This window comes from Armigeres subalbatus, chromosome 1 (genome assembly GCF_024139115.2).
Source record: "Armigeres subalbatus isolate Guangzhou_Male chromosome 1, GZ_Asu_2, whole genome shotgun sequence".
In the NCBI taxonomy this organism is placed as follows: domain Eukaryota; kingdom Metazoa; phylum Arthropoda; class Insecta; order Diptera; family Culicidae; genus Armigeres; species Armigeres subalbatus.
Window position 1 is genome coordinate 300,572,086 of NC_085139.1, and position 19,232 is coordinate 300,591,317.

General features: G+C 41.7%; 1 protein-coding gene across 2 annotated transcripts in view; it reads right to left on the minus strand.

The window, feature by feature from the left end:
• LOC134207814 (eye-specific diacylglycerol kinase) overlaps nucleotides 1–19,232 on the minus strand; it is a 312,235-nt gene that overhangs the window by 6,831 nt on the left and 286,172 nt on the right. For both annotated transcript variants that reach the window (XM_062683748.1, XM_062683749.1), the window contains 2 exons: nucleotides 15,632–15,695; nucleotides 14,088–14,245 (listed from right to left, as the gene is read on the minus strand). In XM_062683748.1, coding sequence (XP_062539732.1) covers nucleotides 14,088–14,245; nucleotides 15,632–15,695 — 222 coding nt within the window. The remainder of the gene's footprint in view (nucleotides 1–14,087; nucleotides 14,246–15,631; nucleotides 15,696–19,232) is intronic.

The following is a 19,232-nucleotide window of genomic DNA, read 5'->3' on the forward strand; positions in this document are numbered from 1 at the left end:
TCCGTAGCAATACAAACCACCTTGCCTTGTGATTTTTGAAAACAATCAAATATTTTATTCTTCGTACATTGACCACTTGAATTCAACTCACCTATTGAAATCAGCGTCAGGGTCTGAAAAATTATCTGGCAGGATTGCCTAAATGAAATGCGATGACTGCAGCTCTCCGAGGGTGCCTGTGCACGCCGCGGAGATCTGACAACAAAAGGCCGAGTCATGGCTTGCTGCTCACCGATTGACACGTTGAGGTCGTAATGTATAACCATTAGGGTGGTTCAAAAAATCGATTTTGCTCCACAGTGCTCATCTGATTCTTTACCATGTTCTGAGTGTCCTACGAAAATTTGAGCTCATTTGGATTAAAACTGAGCACAAGCCGTTTCAAGTTTGCATGCAAATCAGTATGGGGAAATTTATTTATTCATTATACTGATAATGACGTTTCCCCATTAGGCGCAGGTTAAAAGAAAACCTACATAGCTAAAAGGGATACTCAACAGCTTTCACCCAACGAAAACCGCATGTTGATTAATCGTCCCAATAATTAGTAATCGATTTTAAAACATGTTGCGAATCTTTAGTCATGATCGTTAAACTTCTTTGAGGGCATCACTGAAATGTGCAGTGCAACATAGTAGCAATGTTGCCTGTTGATGATTTATGCAATTAGCTTCTGAAAACCATGGTATAGATTAAATTCGATTACTAATTATTGGAACGATTAATTGAGATGCGGTTTTCACTGAGTGAAAGCTGTTGAGTATTCCTTTTAGCTATGTAGGTTTTCTTTCAACCTGCACTTGATGGGGAAGCATCATTAACAGTATAATGAAAAAATAAATTTCCCCATACTAATTTACATGCAAACTTGAAACTGCTTGTGCTGAATCAGTTTTAATCCAAATGAGCTCAAATTTTCAGAGGACACTCAGAACATGGTAAAGAATCAGATGAGCACTGTGGAGCAAAATCGATTTTTTGAACCACCCTAATAACCATACGCTGATGGTAACTTACTCAAACCCCACGCACAGACTTAGCATACGACATCCACCATTTCATCCATGATGCATTGTTTCTGCGCTGCCGAGTTCAATATTGACACCTCTAGTGGAACTCGCCAACGTTTTAAGGCTCCCCCAGATCCAAGCGATTCCATCGCCGCGACGGCGTCAACTAGTCGCCGCACAGTGGCGGGCCCTCATACAAATCTCCCGGACAAAACATGAGATTGCGTTCGAAACTTCACCACAGAGTAATTTTGAAACGTTGAATTCGTTTAAAATGGTTATCCGACATACTTTATGTTATCCAAGGGCCAAGCCGTAGGATCTAGAACAAAGACAGCGTCCTCGTTCTAACATTGCACTAGTCAATTTTCCGTTTTGGTGCAGCTATGCGCAATTCACCACACTAACCACCGGAAAAAATAGATTTTAATACATAGTACCAGATCTTTTCGAATCTTTCGCCAAATTTCATTTTCCCATACGGGATCACGCCGCAGAGTTTTTTTTCCACGCGTCATGCAGCTGCAGCTGTTGAACGGCTGTTTTGAGGGACGGGCTTGTGTTTGGGCTCAAGTACTCAAGTCGTTGTCAGTCGTCAGTGTAGGGTTTCATACGATAAATAAATATATGTACGTTTGTTGAAGTCACATTGAAAGTTTATTCGAGCATATAGAAATAACAAAGTAACCATAGAGAACTTTGAATACGGGACTGTCAGAAGTGTGAAAGTGAGTACGGTGCACGCAAGGCAGAAACCGGATTGCAGGATACTGGCTTACGGAAACCGTGGTGTACAAACGGAGAAATAGGTTATGGACACTGTGCTGCTCCGCTCCCCTACATCTGGCGACGGTAGATAAAGCGAAAAAAGTTTTCAAACGTTAAATTAGCTTTAATTTCAGACAACCGAAAAGTAAGAGGAAAAGCGTAATCGGAAAAAAACCAGGACTACTTGATCGTTTTCTCGTTTTTTGAAATTTCGATATGAAGTTCAAATGATTTGTAACTACGGTTGCTGTATCACATTTCAGAATTTGAAGTTACGGAAGTTACGGAAATGACTAGCGAAATTCTTGTGCGCGAGGGCCTGGAATTTAAATAATAGAATTATTTTGGAGGTGTCGTGTTACGTGATGACCGTAAGCTATTTCTAACATTAGATTTTATCTCGTGACCAGATTCTAGACTGTTGTTGCCTAAATTAAGAGTACACATCATGCAAGGCATTTCAATCCAAAAGAACTTGAAATGTGTGATGGTAATTGATCATTGTATAATGACCTAGTGCGCGAGGGCCTAGGGTGAATCTAGAGCGCGAGGGCCTAGATTGAAAAAAAGGAGTGAAGTACAAAATCTCAATGCGCGAGGGCTGGAGATACTTTCTTATATTATTAGTAACAATTATATGGGGTAGTTCCTAGTGCGCGAGGGCTTAGGACGACTGTAGAGCGCGAGGGCCTAGAATAAGCATTTACGAATCCTAAGTGCAATAGATTTAAACAGTTTCGACCCTTCTTCAACCAGCTGTGAACAATGCCATGTTCCGAAAAAAAAGGAATGGTTATATTCTTTGTGCATAATATATTTGATATTTTTCATATTAAATACAGACATCAAAAAGGGTGCTGACTGATCACAGCAAGTATAATCACTGCTTACTGTGTATAATGTCGTAATATATAAAATATACACCCAACAATCAATTATGACACTGCACATCGAATATGATCTAATACGCCTAAAAAAAAAAGTTAGGTCTGCCTTTGGAATAGTAATGAAAAATTTGACTTATTTATGATTACAGAAGGATGAGAGTCGTCCCATTCCTATGTTCCGTTGTGAACAAATCGAAGGAGGAAGGTTAGCCAAAGAATGGCAGGATTGGAAAGGTTCACTCCAATACTATTTCGATTCGTATCAAATCACCGACCAACAACTAATGAGGGCAAAAATGCTACACTTCGGTTGCCCACAGCTACAGAAGGTGTACCGCACCCTTGATGGAACTGAAGATTTTCCTTTAGTGGTATTGCAGAAACCCTATTATGACGTGGCAATTGATCGATTGGACCAGTACTTCAAGCCTCGCAAACAAGATGTACTGGAACGCCATAAGCTTCGTAATATAAGACAATCGTTGAATGAACGCTTTGCCCATTACGTGCTACGTTTGAGACAACAGCTTATGGAATGTGGTCTTGAAAAGTACGAAACCGATGTCAGAACCAGCATTGAGGAGATGATGTTAATCGACGTCATCGTCGAAGGATGCGCATCCCAAGAGTTGCGTCGAAGGATTCTGGAAAAGGACAAATCACTAGCTGACATTGAAGCGTTAGGAGCATCACTGGAAAGCATTCGAGATCAGGAGAGGGAAATGAACGTCGGTGAGCAGCGCGACCGTCCAGCAGAGGTGTACAAAGTCTATGCAGCTGACAGGGTAAAAACGGATCACAAACCCGAACACACTGTAAACCTTTTCCCCAACAAGCAGATGAAAACGGACAAAGAAATGTCTACAAGATGCTTTGCATGCGGCTTAGTTGGCCATGTGTCCAAAAGTCCAACCTGTCCTGCTAAAGGCAAAATTTGTCGTCGATGTAAAACTGTTGGGCATTTTGAAAAAGTATGTCGCAAGCGTCCAACTCCTGTACGTTCTTTCGCGCCAACGAAGAAAGTAAACTTGATAGATCATGCAGTTGAGCCGGAACAAACGCCTAAACTGGTGCCAGAAGATGCAGAGAAGAAGGTCTATTATACGTTCCACGTCGGCAACAACACAAACGTATTCGTGTGCAAGGTCGGAGGTGTTTCGGTTGAAATGTTAATTGACTCTGGATCAGATGTTAATCTAATAACAGCAAACACTTGGAATGACCTCAAGCGGCGACAAGTACAAATAACCAAATGTGAAAAAGGCAGCACGAAAATTTTGAAATCGTATGGGAACGACAAACCCCTTGAGATTTTGGGTACATTCCAGGCACAGGTGGAATTTGGCAATTGACTTATTAATGCCGATTTTTTTGTTATGGCTAATGGTCAACGTAACTTACTGGTGAATGTGTCATCGAAACAGCTTGGCATTCTAAGGATCGGCATGGAGGTAGATCAGGTTGCTGAAAATAAGGCTATCCGTTGTGCGTCATTTTTTGCTATGATTATTCACTCTTTAATCATATCACTAAATCACAAGTACACTATACGATCATGTTAAATTCCGAGTCTGACAACGGGATGTAAGCGCGGCGATATCGCGAGGAATTTTTCTATTTGTGTGAATGCCTAACTGAAGATTTCCAGCAGGGTCACAAGAGAATACACTTGTTTTAAAGTAGTCGAATGCTTAGCTAGAGTCAACTAGTAAGGTCGAGCTTCAAAATCAGAATCGTTTATTTCTCGTAACTGTGGGCATATTTATACCCGTTCGGGTTCAATGTTATAACAATTATTGTATTGTATAAAGAAGACGACTGGAGTGACAAATATCCAAAATAGCATGGCCTTGCATTATCAGTGTGTTTGGTTAACTTGGTTTGAATGCCCTTGTTTGATATTTGACTCCTTCGAACTGCATTGTATCGACCCTCGCGTCCCGCAGTAGGTAGAGAGAGAGACGAGAGAACGATGCAGTTCGACGGTGAATGACTTCAGATGTACTGTTTACAATTACATAATCCTGCGTTGCACTTTGCGTTCGTTCGTTACATTGGTGCTAGGTTGGTTGGTATGCTATATTAGTTTACTGTGGTTCGATTGATTTTAATTACGCTTTCGTATAAAGGAATGCCACAATTTCCCATAATTGCAGGAGTCAAAGTTCACATCGAAATGAATCCCAAAATGGCACCGGTTTTCCAACCAGTGCGCAGAATTCCCGTTCCACTGGAAAATGCGATTAATGCCAAACAGGACGAGCTTCTGGAAAGAGACATCATAGAACTTAAGGATGGTCCAGCGTCTTGGGTTTCGCCTCTCGTTGTTGCAAATAAACCGATTGGTTCTATTCGTCTGTGTGTAGACCTAGGGCGTGTCAATCAGGGAGTAGTACGCGAGCGGCATCCGATGCCTGTAATCGACGATATAATTTCCAAAATCGGAAAAGGCAGGATCTGGAGTGTTCTTGATGTGAAGGATGCGTTCTTCTTATTAGAATTGGACGACGATTCTAAAGACATCACTACATTTGTTACACACCGGCTTATACAGATTTAAGCGACTGCCGATTGGATTAGTGTCGGCCCCAGAAATCTTCCAACGCACCATGGATGAGATGTTAGCGGACTGCGAAGGTGCGTATTGGTACCTGGATGACGTCGGCGTTGAAGGGAAAACTTTGAGGAACACGATTCTCGCCTCGAGAAGGTATGAGTTGTACCACACGAGTATTCGTTAAATAAATGCTATTGAATTAATAATATTATTATTGTATTGAAAAACAAATGAATCCCTGTTACAGGTCCTTGCAAGATTTGAAGAAAGGGGTGTCGTTTTAAATTGGGAGAAATGTAAGATGAGAGTTACGGAATTTGAATTCCTGGGATTCAAAATCGATTCTAATGGCATCGAACCATTAAACGCAAAAAGGGATGCTGTTATGAGTTTTCGTCGACCTTCAAACGAAAGCGAGGTCAGAAGTTTCCTCGGCTTGGCCAATTATATGGGAAAATTTATTCCTAATCTTGCTGAAGTTGATGAACCGTTACGTAAACTCACTCAAAAGGCGATACGTTTCCATTGGAACGATGCCGAAGAAAGTGCTTTCAACAAAATAAAACTCCTAATCGCCAATGCTAAATCGCTGGGGTTTTTCAAAATGGAAGATAATACAGCAGTAATTGCTGATGCAAGCCCACATGCGCTTGGAGCAGTATTGATCCAAACTGACAGGGAAACTAGACAACCACGAGTTATTTGTTACGCATCTAAATCACTCACAGAGACGGAGAGGAGATACTGTCATACCGAGAAGGAAGCATTAGCTCTTGTATGGAGTGTTGAACGATTTCAGATCTACTTGTTAGGCAAAGAGTTCGACCTAGTAACAGATTGCAAGGCCTTAACATTCCTATTCACACCATCATCGAGACCATGTGCGCGCATTGAGAGGTGGGTGTTACGATTACAAGGATTTCAGTACAAGGTTGTTTACACACCCGGGCCTTCAAATATTGCTGATGTGCTTTCCAGATTATCTGTGTCTCCTCCTAGAGCATTTGATGAATCGGAAGAATTAGTAGCCCGTGAAATAGTGCGCTCTGCCGCTGCAGCCGTTGCAGTGAAATGGAAAGAAATTCAGGAAGCCAGTAAGCTGGACGAAGATATAATTAAAGTTTTCCACGCCTTGGAATCCACAAAATCTGGTGACCTACCGTTACCCTACAAACTGCTATTCACCGAGCTTTGTCAGGTAGACGGTGTACTGTTAAGGGATGATCGTGTAGTGATTCCCCGAAATCTTCAACAAAGAGTACTTCAGTTAGCGCATGAGGGTCACCCAGGCGTTCGAATAATGAAAGGACACTTACGAGCCAATGTGTGGTGGCCTAAAATGGATACGCAGGTAGAAGAATGTGTGAAGTGCTGTCGAGGTTGTTCTTTAGTAAGTGCGCCAAATCCGCCCGAACCAATGGCAAGAACAAAGCTCCCCTCTCGTTCTTGGGAACAAATAGCGATTGATTTTCTGGGTCCTCTTCCTGAAGGGGAATATCTTCTGGTCTGCGTTGACTATTACAGCAGGTATGTGGAAGTCATAGAAATGAACGACATTACAACAACGTCAACTATTCAAGAACTGGTAACAGTATTTTCTCGTTATGGCATTCCTGAATCACTCCGAGCGGACAATGGTCCGCAATTTTCGTCAGAAGAGTTTCGTAAGTTCTGTGTCGAATACGGGATACATTTGATAAATACCATTCCTTACTGGCCCCAAATGAATGGTGAGGTCGAACGACAGAATCGTTCCATATTGAAGCGTTTGAAAATTGCTCAAGAGCTAGGTCAAGATTGGCGTACGGAATTGCGAAAGTATTTATTGATGTATCATTCAGCAACGCATTCCACGACTGGAAAAGCGCCATCCGAACTTATGTTCGGACGACGGTTGCGCTCAAAGCTTCCTAGTGTGCCGTTACTTGGCGATTCAGATGAAGCCATGCGAGATCACGATATGCTGGAAAAAGAAAAAGGAAGATTATACGCCGACAACCGTAGAAAAGCTAGACTTAGTGGAATTGAAGTGGGAGATACAGTAATTGCGAAGCGACTGAGAAAGGAGAATAAGTTTAGCACAGAGTTCGCATCGGAAGAGTATACGGTTCACGATAAACGTGGTACAGATGTAACTATTCGTTCGTCTTTATCTGGAAAATTATACAACAGGAGTGCAGCTCATCTCAAACAATTACCAAAGCCTGGTACTTCAGGAATAGACCATGCGACACACCAGAAAGATAACACTCATGACAAGGCACATCCTATCATCAACCCCAACGAGAATCTGGATGCATCAGCTGCTGGAACACTGCCCCCCACCGAAAAGAGTGGTACAGAAAAGGGTTCAAAGAGAAAGAGAATGGAACCTAGTAGAATGAAGGATTACATCACGTATTGATGTAAGCCATATTAATTAATTTATCTATCGATGGATGGGGGTGTAGGGTTTCATACGATATATAAATATACGTTTGTTGAAGTCACGTTGAAAGTTTATTCGAGCATATAGAAATAACAAAGTAGCCATAGAGAACTTTGAATACGGGACTGTCAGAAGTGTGGAAGTGAGTACGGTGCACGCAAGGCAGAAACCGGATTGCAGGATACTGGCTTACGGAAATCGTGGAGTATAAACGGCCAAATAGGTTCTGGAACCAGTGCTGGTCCGCTCCCCTACAGTCAGCGAGGATAATAATGTTTGCGGTGCGGTGACGGAGATAGTATGCTAGCGTGCAATTGAAAAAAACATGTCTCTGGTCGCTCGCTGCGCAATGCCGGAGGGAGCGTAAACGTTGCATATCGTCGTATCGTGGACTCTCAGCGCGATCAACCTGCAATCTAAACTCTTTTCGACGTGAGTTACTGGGATGTGATCCTTCACCGCAACAGCTGTATACCTCTCCTCATGTGGTCCACATTTGCGAAAACGACAAAGCCTAGCAAGGATAGCTGTTCGTTCTGCAGTCATGCGATATCGAGGTAGATGAAGGTTCGTGGAGTTGCGTGGGGTTCGTCATTAAAAAGACAGGAACACCGTCTTCGACCAGACCTCTGTACAGACTGAACACTTTAACACCTAGCATGAGACAACGGACACATAACATCTTGTGGACCAATGGAGAATTTTTCGATCACGAAAAGTTTCCTCCTTAACGGGGCGGGAATCGAATCCACACTCCATAGCACATGCACCAGACCACCAGATCAGCGGCTCTCAACCTTCGAACTATTGCACACACTGATCTACCCTTTATCGCCGTAATAAAAATAAGCGTAACTAACAAGATATATGAAAAACGGACTAGAATGCTAACGGGATATATGGCTCTCCATTATTCACATGGTTTTCATTCAAAAAGTTGTTTCAAATTTTCGTTATTTCGTGAAATATTAGGAGACTCCCGGGCCTCTTGAAGAAGGCTTACGAGCCTCTTGAAAAGAGGCTTCCGAACCACTTGAAAGGAAGCTTCTCAGTATTTTAAAGGAAGGCTCCGAATCTTGAAAGGAAGCTTCCGAGCCTTTTGAAGGGAGGCTTCCGAGCTTCTTGAAAGGCCTTATGAAAGGTGCTTACGAGTTTGTTCAAAGAAGGTATACGAGCGTCTCGCAAGGAGGCTTCCGAAATTTTTGAAAGGAGGCTTCCGAACCTCTTGAAAGGAGGCTTCCGAACCACTTTTAAGGAAGCTTTCGAGTTTTTTTTAAAGGAATTTTCCAAATCTCTTAAAAGGAGGCTTCCGAGCCTCTTGAACGAGGCTTCCGAACCAGTTGAAAGGAAGTTCCGAGCCTCTTGAAAGGAGGCTTTCGGGCCTCTTGAACGGAAGCTACTGAGCCTTTTGAAAGGAAGCATCCGAGTTTTTTGTTTAAAGAAATTTTCTTAATCTCTTGAAAGGAGGCTTCCGTGAGAGAAGGCTTCCGAGCCTCTTGAACGAGGCTTCCGAACCAGTTGAGAGGAAGCTTCCGAGACTTTTGAAAGAACGCTACTGAGCCTTTTGAAAAAAGGCTCCCGAGCCTCTTGGAAGAAGGTTTCCGAACCTCTTGAAAGGGGGCTTCCCAGCCTGTTGAAAGGAAGCTTCCGAGCCTTTTGAACGGATGCTTCCGAATCTCTAAAAAGGAGCCATTTATGATTTGTTGCCTTCATCCCGCTCGTCGTCATCGGGTCGTTGTTTCTTGTCGGGCGAGGGACCTCGTCTTTGGCTACTTCTCGTTTATGTTGACGATTCATCCATCTCGTTGTTGGTTCGGCTATGTGATCGAAACGCGTTAATTGACTTTCTGTACGTGTGTTTGCAGCGATGACGACGATGAGCTGCTGCAGCATGCGTATTGTTTTTGCTTTTTGCAAAAGCGGGCTAGATGATGCCGTTCGTGCAGTGCTTGCAGCGGGCTGGCTTGCTGGCTGATTTTTTTTACCGGACGGTTCAGTCTGACTCACTGGCTTCGGTAGCTCCGGAGAGGCCTCCAACGATGTTGGTGATGGAACGGCAGGTCGCTGTCCGACCGGTTTGACGATCGGGGATTTCGCACCACTCCACAAAGGGAAATCAGGCGATAGAAAATCAAATCGAAAACAATTCGTAATGCGAGTTGACCTACTAAAAGCTAATGCTGTTGAGCATTAAGCACCAGAACATCAGCACTCTAAGTCATTTTTTTTATTCATATATTTATTTAGTAGGCACTCTGTGTTCTTAACCGCTACTGTGCCGTGATCTACTGTGCTATTCTGCTGTACAGAATCCACACAGAATCTATTTTTAGATATCCACAATTCGTTATTTTTGTCGTTTTGCCAGTTCATCTCATCATGAGTCCATTGTGTCCATTTGGCCGTATGGTGTATCCAATGATCGTTGCTCTGTTCGGTTGCCATTTATCGAGGTACGTTGGAGTTGGAGGAAAAGAGAAAAGTTTTGTCAGTCGTCATCAGGCAGCCGTGTTAGACACCGTACGAACTGCGCTTTTGGAGACTGACAAGGGTTTTGGTGGAGGGGTTGGGAATCGAACTCATGACCATTCGCTTATAAGGCGAACGTGTAGCCAACTACGCTACGGGACCCCCCCCCCCCCCCTCCCCTAAGCCATATGGTTATCAATATATATGTATATAGGCATCAGAACTAGATATATTTTAGTTTTTGAAAAACCAATGCATTATTCAACTGCCAATATCTTCAGCTGCCTGCAGTCAATATTTTTCAACCTTTTTAAAAATATTCTGAAAGCGTGTTCCATGGGCTTTTGAAAAGCGGATAATATGTGGAAAAATAATTAGTAAAACATCCTAATATGTAAAGCAAGACAAAATTTTTTTTTCCTAAAATGTTCCAAACAAAAAAAGATGCTCGAAGTTTCACTAAGGGGCTACCCTTACAAAAATAAATTAGCGAAAAAACAGAGTGTGCCTTGATCTGATACGGATGTGCTAGAAAACTTCTCCCGTGTTTGATCAGAATTTTGTGCGCGAATTGGCAGATTTCGGCTGGTAGTAATTCAAACCAGCCAGCAGCAGCAGAATTATCATGATTTGAAATTGTGTAGAGATAGAAACTATCTTCAACGGTTTTCGGGAAGTGATTGAGTCTACGAAGTGTCCAGATAAGTATTTTACCTATAATTTCCAGTTCAAATTATACGGTAGGTTTCCGTTAAACTTGACACTTGATCACGAACCAATTCACAGACAGTGACGGGAGTTTTTACTGAGCTGTTTGGATTTGGAGCGGAGAGGAATTGGTGTCGGTTTTCTCTTTGATAAAAAAATAATTGCAATTTTGATCTACGAGAGGATTAGAGGATTGGCACTTCTGTTCTGGGTCCGGATGGTTTGGTTTGAAGGTAGAATTCTTGTTGTTGTCTTTAAACCAGTTCGCCAAAACCAATCATGCTCCGGAACGGTTACTTGTAACCGCGGGTATAACTGCTATCGAGCTGTTAGGATTCAAGTGACCATTCACAGAACAGGAAAACGTGATTCCATTTATCTTATTTGAGCCTTCACGTCCTAAAGTCACATATTGCTAAACATAAATGAAATATTATCACTTTGATCTGCGTTTATATCATACGAAAACTAATCGAAGTGACGATATCTTGCAAGCAGTAAAACTCTTTTACGGATGGAAGATGTTTTTTAATATTTACCAGGTTTAGTCTGTTAGATGAATTCAGAAATGTGTTTTTGATTTTAGCCAAGAGGGCAAGCACATTTTCACCATTATATTGAGAAAATGTGTTCATGAAATCAAATGTTGGTGTGTGATTTGAAAGTTTTCGATGACACGGGAGCGGGGGAGGGAGGTTTTCAATTTTACTTCTCTTTATCGTTTCAGAGAGCGAGTACAAGCGCTTAAACCTAGGCCAGGGCAAGGCTAATACCTTCGCCCCATCCGAGAAGAATCATCAGCCAGGAAAACGCAGTGACACAAAATTCTTAACAAAGTCACTTCCAACGTCTTTTCACAAATTTGCTATCATTTGTTTATGATGATACCAACCATCTAACTCCTTGACATCTATGAGGGCGTCGGTGAGTTGCTAGCCTCTCGTTAAGTAGATGGCATATCAACATTTCCTTCCCTTTCCTTAGTATCGGAGAAAATGGGCGTGGCCGAAAATGGTAGCTTTCATGCTTTATCATTTTGGATCTCCAATTGGATTTCCATTAAATCCCAAATTCTATGCTGCAACATAATTTATTGGCAAGAATGATCATGTGGAGTAAATTAGATTGTACAATTTTGGTGCAGTTTTAACAAATTCAAGTCCATTTTCCGTCATTGCAAAACATAGCGTGTGCAACTCGTTGCAAAACTCGGCAAGCCTCATTGGATAAACGTACAACTCGTGCTAAAAAAATCATCTTTTTGCAACTAGTTGCACAAATTTTGTATTTTTGCGAAGAACATTTTGATTCTTCTTTTATAACTGAAATTTTTGCTTTTAAAAGTGCTAATTTATTTTTGTTTTGTGTAAAATTCTTAATTGCTTGAAACAAATTTGCATTATTTGTGAAAATTTTATATTTATTTATTGCTCATACCCTGATTTCTTTATTGGCAATTTTCAATTTTTTATGAAAAGTTTCTATTTGTTGGCAGTTTTATTTTAGTCGTTTTTTGTTGGGACTTATTTCCAGCTAAAACGTGTCTTTTCTGCAAACGTGCATACAATCCACCATCATTGATTGAAAATTTAGGTCATTTTAGGCTGGAATGCCAAATATATCCACAATCCAATTGCTAAAAATCAAAATTTTGATCTTCAAACATGACCATTTTGTATGAAAATCAGTGAATGCCTTATAATTATTTCCTGGGGTGTAGAAAAGTTACAGAGATAACAATGGGTCAAACAAATGGAAATTGAATCAAAAAGATTGTGTCGATATTGCTGTACACGATTCATATACTTGTTCCGGGAGGAGCCAACGAGAGTCGTTTAGATGTATTGATCGAAACCAAATAAACCGACTTGATGCTATGAGCTGGCATAACGAGTATGACATTCTCTGATCGGACTCCTCCGGATGGTGTAGTGGCCGACCTGTTCCATTTTGGTTCCATCGAGATCGGTTGTATGCTTTGCATTGAGGTCGCCAGCAATGTTGTGTCGTCCAAGCCACCAAGGGGCCTTCCTTAGCTGTGCGGTAAGATGCGCGGCTACAAAGCAAGACCACATTGAGGGTGGCTGGGTTCGATTCCCGGTGCCGGTCTAGGCAATTTTCGTATTGGAAATTTTCTCGACTTTCCTGTCCATAAAAGTTTCATCTTATTAGCCTCATGATATACGAATGCAAAAATGGTAACTTGGCTTAGAAACATCACAGTTAATAACAGTGGAAGTGCCTAATGAACACTAAGCTGCGAGGCGGCTCTGTCCCAGTTTGGGGATGTAATGCCAATAAGAAGAAGAAGAAGAAGCCACCAAGTCAACTTGATGATGCTGCAGTCCCGTCTTGTCGATTTACATGTCTGGGAATGGGACAGCAGTCTGCGATGCAAGTAACCGGGCCGACGCTTCGATCATTATCGGCTGAAAACTCGGCAACAGCCACGCCCCCTACTGCGGAACAAGAGCGATCAAGCCTTAAAAGGCGGAATTTAGGAACGAAGACGTCTACTTTAGGTTTGAGATGCATCTAATAATAGCGATGTCGATTCCTCTCTCTTCGAGGAAATCAGTTATTTTGTTTTTTGTTTTTGACGTTGTTTGTTCTTGTTCAGTTTAGAACTGAAGAGTTGACAACAGCAACAGCCTTGCTGTCGATACAATCTCATTGTGGGTTCCCGTACATTTGTGAAATCATTTTACAGATATGATGGGATTTATCACAAAGTTGATAAATAAATGCACCATGCGCCTCCATATGCCCATATGCTTCTTATACATATGTATGATACATAATGAACATTTTTATATTTCTACCCACCCTGCCATATGGAATCCATGTTCTCCTGAAAAACACTCACCTAGACAAAAAAGATCAGATTGTTGAAATAACTTAGTGGTCTAAACGTATATGTGTATAAATCATGCAAATGACTTCTACGGAAACATAGAAGAAAGTTCACAAGCGACGAACCCTCAACAATTTTAAAACTGAATAATTTCCAAATCAATTAAATAGCGCATGTCACCAGTCTGTTTCTGGGGACGTGACCGATAACTGTGTCACAGGAGTATCCCGAATATTTTATATCGCCAACAATTGAATCTTTAGAAAATGTAAAACCAAAATCCGATTTTCAAGAAGCTGCAAAAGTCAAGCGCCAGTATGTAACGTTTTGTCAAAAAAGTTTATTCCCAATGCCTGATGATTGGATTGTTATTGATTAGAACATAATCACATACACACATACTTACGTTTCGTTGTCGATCATGTTGACGATGCTGTTCGGGGCGTAGGAAATCAGATACCGCACGATGTCCTTGTGTCCGTACCGAGAAGCGTAGTGCAGCGCCGTCTGACCGCTGGAATCAATCGACAGCAGCGAGTATCCTTGCATGTGCAGGTCCTTTAACTGTGGGTTATAAAATTTAGCCATTATCAAGAGTAGAAATCACAAAATCGCGTTTCAAACGAGCATTCAGTTTGTTAAGCGCAATTATAAGACGAAAGTTGGTACTTTTCTCATCGATTTTTTGCTTCGATCGTTTCTTATTATATTATAAGAATGACCCAAAACCTGCGGAATAGACCTCTGTCGACGGAAGCCGAGAATTCACAATGTCAAATTAATGAAGTCAACTTTTGACCGCACAAATTTTATACTGCTTGCAGTGCGGCACGAGCCCAGTTGAATAAAATATAAGCAGCTGTGCTCAACCAACACAGAACGCAACCGGAAAGAACAATAGACCAGAACAAAACTTTTAATTAAAAGGCGTTCATTTTTGCCCATTTGCTCTGGCGCGTCGCTTGAGCCATGACCGCAGTCCAACCTCACGATTCTATTCCGACAGAAGCCAAGGTAGGTATAGCAGCGGGCGGGAATATTTGTCTGCTGAAAAGTTCCACCGGATGCAGCGAAGAAGATAAACAACCGGTTCTTTGCTGTTTGCGGAAAAAGTTTACCTTGCAGGCGTTGAACGGGTACGCAATTTATTATTGCACCTTCGTTCGTTGGCGGTTAATAATTTTAGCTCACTCGCAACGAACAACGACGGCTTTGCCGTGCATTTCAACGACTCTGGCAGAGAATGGTGAAAAGTTTCCTCCAAGATGGCGTTCTAACTTGATTATTTTGTGGAATCATAGTAGGTCAAAGTTGGATTATTATATCAACCCCGATAATTCCGACGTGAGATGGGGCAAGACAGCTGACTGCCTTTTTTGTAAAACCTGACAGAAAAGACCTTTTCTTGATATTTTGATTAGATAAACGCAAATACAGTGGATCCTCGGCAATTTGACCGTTTTTAGTCTGAACGCTATTTGATTTGAATGAAATTAAAAATGAATCAAACGACATTTGGCACGTGTGACGGAGAAAATGAAAATTGGACATAGTGAAACGGATAACAGAACTTCAAAAATAGCAAGAATTGCAGCCAAAAACTCTTTATCTGACTAGAAGTTAAGGTGAAACTGTCCAGAATCCAAATAAATTTTACCTCGCATTTTCAGAGGACCAATATCAACAAAGAATCAACGAATAACTGTCATCTTTTTATTTTGGCTTTGCTGCGTCGCAGCAAGCGTAAAATGAAAAGATGGCAGCTGCTCATTGCTTCAGTTTTGATAATGGTACCCTTGAAAGTTCGTCCTTAAAATCAAAAACGAATCACATTAATTTGCATGAGGTATCGTTCAAATTACCGAGTGCATTCAGCTCTCAGAGCTGTCTTGGGGTGAAACGCGGACCCTAAGCAAGCAATGACAAAGAACGAATCGGGATATCACTTACCATCACCAAATCGCCCGTTTTGGCCGCCTTAATTACCGCATCGGTTGTCTTCTCCAGTAGATTGCTGTTGGATTTCATTACCATTCGTGGTCGTATTTTTTTGTCGTTGTTTTGTTCGTCAATTTTATCGCCGAGAGTTATGCAAATGTTTGTCGCAATTATCATCATGACGGGAGGTGCCCCGAAAGCAGGTTGACAGCAGCGAACGACAATAGAAGAAACAGGACATCCACAATCGTAGCAGGCAGTTGTCAGCGTGGTCATCGTCACGTAAACGGAAGCGTTGTAGAACATAAAAAAGTGAAGAGATAAAATGAACAAATTAATTTGCTTAGCAAACTTTATGCTGTGCTCTGCACAGTGGAAGGAAAGCTGAAAGCAACAATTAGCGTAGCCTCGGAGACAGATAGAAAGCGCTAAAAACACATCACGAAGAGCACACGAGAGTTAAACAAATCACATAAATCATGCAACACGTGGAACCTGAAGACACTGTCGTGGGGCTGATTTAGACAAATTCAAATGCCATTCTTTATTTGTGCCGTAAACTTTCTCATCTAAATATTGCTTTTTTTCTGCAGAAAATAACAAAAGTTTTTTTTTACTCATTGAGTGTGAAACTTATTTTTTCTTCAGAATCTGTTCCAGAAATGATTTTAAACATTGAAATCGAGTCATTCTTGTCGGTCATCATTGTAGTGTTCCATAACCAGTACACATGCACCACATACATATTAATAAACAAATTTCGGTAAGCGTTTCAACTATTTTACAAGCATACGGTGGATCGTAATAACACATTCTCCTAAACTTCAAACGTGGGAGTGAATGAGTGAATGACGATGGGAATGTGGGTGGCCTGGCCACCCAGGAAGAAGTGCTCCCAACTGGGACCTATATACATATGGCAGGTAGCTTCAGGTGACAGACGTGCGAGACAAAATGATTAGGTGTAGTAGGACAAAGGTGAATCGGCGCGCGGGGCACGCAATAAATCCTCTTCGAAGGAAAGGATTTTGATCTAAGCTTGTTTCGCTGTTTTGGCGAAAATTAGAAGTGATAACGGTTGATGGGAAAGCAGCTGCACGGCTACAAGCAGTGCTACGTACCTACATAACACACATCAGGTTGGAGCGGGCGTTTCGGTGCCCGTGCAGACAGCAAAAAAGCAATCCAATAACCAAAGTTTTGCGTTTACTCATATTGTTACTCGAGGTTTATTTTATCCCTTCTTTGTTCAGTTCAAGGGTATTGTCTAATGATGTAGATTGTTGCCAAACTATGATCAAATAGTAGATTGCTAGTCAAGTTGGTTATGCTAAATTCTAGTTAAAGTAAGTAAACGGAATTTAAAAGTTGTCCGCCTCGTGTTAGAAATAAAAGCGCTCATTCACTTTTCAGTACACTTCCTCTTCCAGTTACGCCTACCACCACCCAACATTCTTCTGATCACATGATATTTGTATAGGGTAAATTATGTATTTTGGACATCTGAATATATTTTGGACTTTTGGCTATATTTTGCGTGTTTTTCTGCTTAGCTTGCTCTAAATCAATAGGAATCATGTGTCTGTTTAGTCTCTTTCATAATCACGTTTCTAACCATATTTATATAACAAATTGCAGAAAATATGACCAAAAGTCCAAAATATATTCAGATGTCCAAAATACCATCGTTACCCTACTACCAGAATGTCAGAGGGTTGCGAGAGCTTCGTTTGGTGTTATCCATCTGTGATAATGACGTATTTGTTTTCACAGAATCGTGGGAGCGAGCAGATATAAGTAGTAGGTAGTGAAATTTCTTCCGATTACACATTTTTCAAATGTGATCGTAACGATTTAATAAATCATCATTCGCGAGGTGGTGTTCGCAGTTAGTAAACATAAACGGAAAGCTTCTCGATATGATTTTTGCCAGTCTCCCTGAGATCGTTGATAAAGTTCAGCCAATATCTCCACTACTACCTATTGATGTCCACCATAAGCCAATCATGAGGGCCTTCCTTAGCCTAGCGGTAACATGAGCGGCTACAAATCAAGACCATGCTGAGGGTGGCTGGGTTCGATTCCCGGTGCCGGCCTAGGCAGTTTTCGGTTTGGAAGTTGTCCCGACTGCCCTGGGCATAAAGTATCATCGTGTTAGCCTCATGATATACGAATGCAAAAATGGTAACATGGCTTAGAAACCTCGCAGTTAATAACTGTGAAAGTGCTGAGACAGCACTAAGCTGCGAGGCGGCAATGTCCTAGTGGGTAATGTATAAAATGCCAATAATAAGAAGATAAGAGGAAGAAGATAAGCCAATCATCGTACTTCTTAACGAGAATATCATGCCATCATTACCTAACGACGGTGACTGTTTTAAATTTGACTATCCGGCATGCGACGTCGATCTGATCAATTTTATTTTTGATACAGGTTGGATACAGTTTCTGCCGTCCGATACAGTAGTGGGCGGAATGTTATCGGGCTTCCAAGGATTTCTGTACAACACATCAACAGACACATTTCTCCGGAAAAACGAGCTCTCAAGTCGGATTCTAATCAACCTTGGCTAACTTCATAGGACTGGAAGTGTGCGCCGGTACGACAATCATCGACGGTCATTTGAATATTGCTTCAACAATTGAAAAAAAAAATTGTTTTTGAAATTTTCTTCCCAACTTTTGGCAAAAAACAATGTTTTTTTTAATAACTTTGAAACGCAATGACCGATCGGGCCAATTTTTAATAGGGAAAAACTAGACCGCAATTCGCGTCGATTGCAACCTCTTGCGAGCAAATTGGATAATATTAAGTACGTTAAGCGTGGCTCACATTTTTGTATACATACACACACATACAGACATCACTTCAATTCGTCGAACTGAATCGATTTGTATATAACACTATGGGTCTCCTAACCTTCTATCAAAAGTTCGGTTTTGGAGTGATTCTCAGAATCAATGCAAGAAAAATGTATTAACTGTGAATGGTCAGTAAATGATCCATGATTCTACAGAATTTCTGGAACATCCAGTGAAGTGGCAAATTTATTTTACAACCATGCTATGCGTTCCTATTCTTACCTCCCCGCGGTGCTGGCCGGCATACGAGCAACCTTAGGGAAGATCAGGTAACCAACCCCGGTGGGAACTATGGTCGTATGCTGACAGGGAAGGTGGGGTTTGCTCCTCTCCGGAGGTGCAAATATTATTGAGCCTTTGTTCTCCATGTCAGGATCGGCTCACAACAGCGTCTGTTCTCCATATTAGGGGCGGCTGATCATCGTCCGAGTGCCAGCGAGGGACTCTAAGTGAAACTGTGCACCATGGTCCTCCGAACCATCGGCGAAGACCACTGCGACGAAAAGGGACTAGCGATTGGTAACTCGGTTCGTGGAACTGCAAATCTCTCAACTTCATCGGGAGCACACGCATACTCGCCGATGTGCTCAAGGACCGTGGATTCGGCATCGTAGCGCTGCAGGAGGTTTGTTGGAAGGGATCAATGGTGCGAACGTTTAGAGGTAATCATACCATCTACCAGAGCGGCGGCAACACACATGAGCTGGGAACAGCTTTCTTAGTGATGGGCGATATGCAAAGGCGGGTGATC